At 49.4% G+C, this 7,327-nt stretch overlaps 1 protein-coding gene across 2 annotated transcripts in view; it reads left to right on the top strand.

The window, feature by feature from the left end:
• The first annotated feature begins 5,966 nt into the window (after positions 1-5,966).
• LOC102251842 (galectin-9) overlaps positions 5,967-7,327 on the top strand; it is an 18,386-nt gene continuing 17,025 nt past the window's right edge. The window contains exon 1 of one of the 2 annotated variants that reach the window (XM_005877595.2): positions 5,967-6,109. In XM_005877595.2, coding sequence (XP_005877657.1) covers positions 6,071-6,109 — 39 coding nt within the window. In that variant the 5' untranslated portion in view covers positions 5,967-6,070. The remainder of the gene's footprint in view (positions 6,110-7,327) is intronic. The other variant, XM_014548867.1, reaches the window with a different exon arrangement.

Below are 7,327 nucleotides of genomic sequence, written 5' to 3'. Positions count from 1 at the left end.
GGCTCGGGCGGCAGGCCCTGTGGGGAAGGTGAGATTGTGGTGCAGGTGGAGCTCCTCGCTGCGTTTCCCCAGGTCACTCCCTGGAAGCCTGGGTGCCTGAGCCACGTGAGCCTTTGCCGAGAGGAGACTGAGAGAGTGTGAGAGCCAGAGGAGGGGCTTCACTGAGGCAGTGGGAACGTTTTGCTGATGGCGGGTGACCCAGGGGGAGCCAGCCTGGGCTGGAGGTGGCCCTCCAGGCTGAAGACGACATGTGGGCCTCACATTGCGTGCTTTCCTCTCAGTGACACATGGCGTCACTGTCTTCACTGGCCCTCCTGCTGACATACAGGTTTTTTGCCTTTTTGTGGTTTGTTTTTTGTTTTTAAATACACACGGCGTTGAGTCCCTTGGGCCTGTCTGAAACTATTTTTCTTTTTAAGAAATTAAGGTGTGCTTTGCATACGAATGAAAAGCAGAGAACTTAAGTGTACAGTTTGGTGAGTTTTGACAAGTGCCGACACCCAAGTAACCCAGGCTCTTATCAAGAAAGAGAACATTGCCCTGGCCGGTGTAGCTCAGCAGTTAGAGCATCGGCCCATGCCCTGAAGGGTCTCGGGTTCAATTCCCAGTCAAGGGCATGTACCTGGGTTGTGGGTTTGCTCTCTGCCCCTGGTTGGGGCTGGTGCAGAGGCAACCAGTTGATGTGTCTCTTCTCACATTAATGTTTCTCTCTCTCTCCCTCCCTCCCTTCCACTCTCTTTAAAAAGCAATGGAAAAATATCCTCAGGTGAGGATTTTAAAAAAAGACAACGGGGGGAAAAAAAGAAAGAGAACATTTCTGTCACCCCAGAGAGATCCCTCCAGCCCCTTCCCAGGCAACCCTGCTCCTCCCAGTGGTCACCACTGTTTGATTTCTTTCCTCACAGATTACTTGTGCCTCTTCTAGGACCTCACTTAAATGGAAGCATTCCGTGTGCATGTTGTGTGTCTGCCTCTTTTTTCTTAGTACACTATTTTTGAGACTTCTCTATATTGTGTTTACCGGTAGCTTTTATTACTATATAGTATTCTATTATTGTATGGCTGTATTGTGTGTTCACACACAAGCCTTTGTGTGGACCTACGACTTCATTCCCTTGGAGTAAATACCTAGAAGTGAAATGTCTAGGTCATAGAGAAGGTACGTCTAACTTTAGGAGGAACTGCCAGAACCATTGCCAATGCGATGGACATTGTGCACTGTCAGGACCATGGTGCGAGCGTTCCAGCTGCTCCGTATTCCTGCGAACAAGGAGCGTTGTCCGTCTTTATCATTGTAGCTATTTCAGCAGGTTGATGCGCAGGAGTTTTTAATTTGTGAAGTCCACTTTGTCTTTTCTTGTCTTTTATGATACCTTTCAGGTTCCGTTCAGGAAGGCTTTGCTTAGACTCAGGTTACAGATTTCCTCCTATTTTTTTTCCCTAAAAGCTTTATAGTTTTAGGTTTTACATTTCCATCTATGATCCATTTCTAGTTTATTTTTTGTGTATGGCGTGAGGTATAGATCGAGGTTTCTCTTTTTCCTTACACACAGCTAACTTGTCAATGCCATTTGCTACTTTGAATTGCCTTGCCACATTGAATTGCTTTGGTGTCTGTTGAAAATCAATCGACCAAATAAGTGTGGGTCTTTTTCAGGACTTTCTATTCTGTCTGATCTATTTGTCTGTCTTTACCACAGTGCCTTACTGTCCTGATGAGGCTAGTGTTGGGAAGGGGGCAATTCCCAGGTTCACCTCTTGGTTCTTATTTTGCCGGAGGAAATAGGATTGTTCCACAGGCTTGCAGCAAACACATTTCAGGGATACAGGCGGAGGAGGATTTGAGGTCTGGTGGCAAGATTTATTGGAGCAAAAACAAAGGAAGGGGCTTAGGCGATGTCTCGTCTACAACCAGATGACTCAGCTCCAACGCACAGAAGTGCAGCCTCCGGGGCCACAGGCCCTCACTTGTCCCCACCAAGCCCGGGAGGAGGGCCAGGACCCAGAGCTGTGGTGCCGTCACCCCAGCATCCGAGGCTCCCGAGGCCTAGCACAGTCTCTGCTCCCTTCCGGCCCTTGATCGGCGCTGCACTTCCCTCTGTTAACGTAAAAAACCATTGAAACCTGTAAAGAGTTTTTGTGAGTTTATCTGAGCCAACTGTCGACGCTCCCGAGGCCTAGCACAGTCTCTGCTCCCTTCCGGCCCTTGATCGGCGCTGCACTTCCCTCTGTTAACGTAAAAAACCATTGAAACCCTGTAAAGAGTTTTTGTGAGTTTATCTGAGCCAAGCTGTCGACATATGCCAGGAAGCAGAACCTCAACGAATTGAGATAATGCTCCGGAGAATGGTGGGTTACATCTGTATTTATACATGGCAATCAAAGGAAAGGGACATGGGTGGGTTACATGAAATCCACTGGTGATAGACTAGAGAGGCGGGAGAAAGAAAAGCGGGGGAAACCCCTGGGGTTGGATAAAAAGTAAAATGATAGACGCATACTTAGGTGGGTGCAGGAACAATTAACATAATAACAATGATGGGATTTGTGCTATCTGTCCTGGAGCCCAGGCACATTAGGTTGTGCCCCAAGGGGTCCAGAAAAAAGAAAGGGAAGTTACCCAGACATTTCAAGGGTATGTTATTATAGATGCAAAAAGACAGATAGGCTCAGTTAAGGTAAATGTTGGCCTTGTCAGTGAAGATACCGGCCTAGGACGTAACTGCCCACCATAACTGCTTTTAGTTAAAGTTTCATTTCAGACCATCCTTTGTGGTTACTTTAGGTCTCTGAGCTTGCAAGACCGCCATGCAGGCCTCCCCTGAGCTTGTCAGGTCAGCATGTGGCCCCTTTCGCCCACACCTTTGTTACGTTTTGATGATACTGTATTTCCTTGGGTTTGGGAAGGGGTAAGGTTTCTTTCAAACTATCCTCATGTCTAGAGACATTCACACTGCAAACTAAGAGTATCTGTCGGCATTGCCATTGCCCGCCCTCTCTCCATCTAAACATGCTGGAGCCAGACAGCTAGGAACCGTCTTCACTGGCTGGCTCCAGACTCAGACTCGGTGCACAGTCTTCTCCCAGCATTAAGCTGTGTTTTTCTTTTGTTTCCACAGAAACGCCTTCGTAAACACCCAATAGCTTTAACCATAGTCCTAATTTTGGGAGCCCAACTGCATAACTGAAATGAGTTTAATTAAACTGACCTATTGTCAGGATCAAGAGACGGGTCCCTTGAGATGGAGCAATCCACCTACTTAACTTCTGAACTGTGAGATGTCCCGGGGAAGTTTCAAAAACTCCTCACCCCCCAAATATGCGTCTTTGGCTTATGTATTATTTAAGCTGGTTATTTTTAAGACATAGAAAATTCAGGAAATTTTTTAAACCTCTTCTGCCCTCCAACTGGGATTGGGAGGAAGAGAGCTGTTACCAAAGACAGCCTCTATTTATACTAGAAAGACTTCTCTGCCTGGCATGGCAAACATTGGTAAAGCAAATATTTGTTCTTCCCACCTCCCTGTGAATTGTCCCAGGCCCCTACCCCTTCTCTTGACCTTAGGGCAGCATTTGAGCCTCAACGGTCTGACAGCCTGTGGCCTCATATTCTTATGGAGCCCTTGTACATGCACAATTATATTTGGTTTTTCTCCTGTTAATCTGTCTCACATCAATTTATTTATTTTTTACTTATTATTATTATTTTTTACAATTCCAAAAGTTTAGCTTTAGTGTTTAATAAAAGGCAGCTCTCTACCCTTGGCAGCTGTGCCCTCAGTGTTTGCTAATAAGTGAGAAAGCAAACTCAGAATCCTGTGGAAGTTACCCAAGACAAAAGCTTTGGCAGAAGTGGAGTGGGGTGGAGCTGGCATGTGGACATGCACAAACAGATTTATGTTTTCAATATTTAAGGATATTTTTATCTTTACCTTAAAAAAATTCAACTCTGCTTACCATATTTCACTATTATTGCTTTTAAGCTTGTACAATTTTGATTCCCTAGGAAACCACACTATAAGTTCTGTTTTAAGTAGCCTCCTAAAGACCTAGCTACAATGAAGTTAGAGTGATGATATAAACTGTGCAGTAAAGTGCCATGAGCTGCGGATTTCCCATCTGTAAAGTGGGCACAAATAAAATTTACTTCTGAAGTCGCTGTGAGGATCAAATGAAGTCCTGTGTGGCCAGTATCTGGGCACCTAGAATATACTCAATAAATTGTTACTATTGCTACTGTTACAACTATGTCAACTTCTCTGAAACTCCTGTTTCTTCTACCAACTCTAGGGAACTAGAGAGATGCAAACACATGTAAGTATAAACTGTGATAAAGCAGGGCAGGGCCAAAGAAAAATTGAAAATGTTGTGCGTTGTGTTTGAGAATTCCTGTGTGAATTACATCTGGTATTCAGCAGCTCATGATGAAAGCCAATGTTACTTGCTGCACGTGAGGGAAGGCGGTCTTGAGCAGGTAGAACATCTTGCGGTTGGACAACACGTCCCCGCTGGTCATCTTGTCGTCGGCCCCCTCGCGCGTCTTCCCCTTGGACTTCTCGTGGAGGACGTTGCTTTCGCGAACGCACCTCACCTCTTCGCCCCCACGGACCGCGGACGGTGGCCAGAACCGACACGGCCAGCACCTCGCCACAGTGCTGCCCACGGGCTCGCTGCCCAGGCCGAAGAGGCTGAAGCGCACGGCCAGGAAGCCCGAGTAGAGGTGGAAGAGCACGCCGAGCCCCAGCAAGCAGAACACGTGCCCAACTCTCCAGGACGGTGCGGCCGAGTCTCACATCCACGTTAGCCAACTGCCGGGAGGTGAAAGGGTAGCCTGGGTTGTCTCACATCAATTTAATTATAAGGTAGAGGAAAAATATTCCCTCTCCGACTGATGCCCACCTTCCATCCACAAATCTTTTTTCAACTTGCAATATTGACACTCTATACGTATTAACAACAAATCATTTCCCACTCTCCCCCAGTCCCTGGAAACCACCAGTCTACTTCCTTTTCTAGAAGTTTGGCTACGCTAGGGACCGCACAGGAGTGGAGCCATCCAGTATTTGTCTTTTGTGTCTGGCTTATTTCGCTTAGCATAGTGCCCTCAAGGCTCATCCACATTGTAGCATGAGTCAGCACTTTTCTCCTTTTTGGAGAATCCAAGTGGGTGAAGAGGGCAAAGGGAGTCAAGTCCACAGCCGCAAAGCTGGTGAGAAGGGTGACCTGCTGGCCATCGACCAGCTGCAGACAAACCAGTTTTAAAATGTCACTGTGATAGCATAGCTCCTGAAGATGTGGGCACGCTGGACGTCAAATCCAGATTCCTGGGTGCCGAGATGGGAAAGGTGCAGCTCCGCGTTCAGGACTTACTTGAGATGCAATGTGAAGGCGTAGCTGTAAGGGAAATGTTTGGTGAGGCGACAGTGGATGTGAACCTTCACATATACCTGCTGAACGAGAAGTTCCCTGGCAAGTGAAGTGCCTGCGGAAATTTCATGGATTCTGTATCACCTGGTTTAAGAAATGAATCTGTTCAGTAGTGGGAGTGACAGTACAGTAACACTTTCTGTGTAAAAGTATACATTTTATGTGATTAATTCCTAATAAATGAAGTGCACTACAGCTTTGTGGTAAAGACCCTTGTATCCAGAGCCTTTAAGTGACAGAGGAACAACCTGCAAAGTAAACTTAGCTGCACCTCCACTTCTCACCGTTTATTTGAATACTTATTTAAATTTATTTTTGTAATGCCATACAATAAGTATCTGGATGGTTTTCAAATCTGTTTTTTGTTGACCTCAGAGAGGAAGGGAGAGGGAGATAGAAACATCAAGGTCACTGGAGTGGGAGTATCTACTTACCTGTTCCTGAGTCCCACCTCGCCCTTTCCCCCAGCACGTCCGCAGTCCACATTCCCGGTTCTCTACACCCACTTCCTCTAGCTCCTGGCTCCTCCCATTGAATAACTGCCCGATAGCTTTGGTTTCTGTTTCATAGAAAAGTCCTTCCCAGTGCCGAGAACTGCCTGGCTGGTGTGAGGAGCAGCCGGGACCACAGAGGTGGTGGAGAGATGGCCCTCAGCAGCGTCCAGGCTCCCTTCGTGAACCCTGTGAGTTCCCAGGCAGTGGGCACAGGCGATGGAATGGGGCTGAGCTGGCTGCCTTGCCAGGGAAACCGCTCTGGGTCTTTGAGGAAACCAGGCTGGGGTGGCAGAGGGTGCACGGGGGTAGGCATGCCGGATGGGGCAATCCTGACACAACCTCTGCCCCAGGCCAGTCTCACAGGCCTCTCAGGACCAAGGGATGATAATCACCCGCATTGGGGCATTGCACAGATGGTGCTGAGCTCCCTCTGGGCGCCCGTCCTGTCCTGCGTGCTGAGGGGAGAAGGGCACTGGTCAGCCCTGGGAGAGTGGGGCTTTGTTGGAATGAAAGGGGAGGCCAGCAGGGCTTCCCGGGGAGCCTAGCAGCCCGGCTTGGGCACTGACTTAGGAGATGGCCTCCCTGGGTTCAGCCGTTTCCTAGCTCGGTGACCTCAGGCGAGCTGCTTTTTCCTCTCTGGGCCTCCGTTTCCACATCTATAAAATAGGGGTAATCCTTGAGCCGCCTCCCAGGATTGGGGTAAGGATGCAGGTAGTATATCTAGGGTGTTTGAACAGTGCCTGGCATGCGGCGGGGGCTTTTGAAGTGTTGAGCAGATTAGGAGTCTGGGGACAGCAGGGAAGACCTCCTGAGGGGGGTCTGCTCCCTGAGGGGTGAGTTATCGGGACAGGTCCAGGGTGTGTGCAGAGGGGCCCTCTGGGGAGTGAGAGAAGAGGGGGCGGCCCTGCAGTGTGAGGCAAAGGGCTGCCTTTCCCACCTTTTGGCCACATGTGTGGGCCCTGTCTGGGTGGCTATGTGTAACCCTCTGAGCTTTATTATCCCCACGCCATCCATGGGAAACTGAGGCTCAGAGGCGTCGAGGCCACTTCCCAGATGTCCCAGATGGTCGGGGAGGAGGGTGCCTTGATTTACCCGAGAAGGGGAGGCGCCCACAGGGAGAGCAGTAATGGGGAAGGCAGGCAGGTGGCAGCCCCAGGCCCAGGAGGTCACTGTGCCCTGGACCGGCCTGTGGAAGCCTCTCCCGGCCTCAGCAAACTGTTTCCTCGAGAGCCGGGGCGGTGGAGTGATAGGGCCCTTCCTGGTGGGGCACGGGGTAGGCGGGTGGGCAGCAGCACGGCGCTGAGGGGGAAGCTGCCTGGGCCTCCACTCCAACCCCCCTGGGCAGGGGCCCTGGCTTGGGCTCACCTTGAAAAGGCTCTGGAGGTGGAGCTGCAGAAAGTGGGCCA

This window comes from Myotis brandtii, unplaced genomic scaffold (assembly GCF_000412655.1).
Source record: "Myotis brandtii unplaced genomic scaffold, ASM41265v1 scaffold523, whole genome shotgun sequence".
Lineage (NCBI taxonomy): Eukaryota > Metazoa > Chordata > Mammalia > Chiroptera > Vespertilionidae > Myotis > Myotis brandtii.
This window is presented reverse-complemented; position numbering and strand designations above follow the sequence as displayed.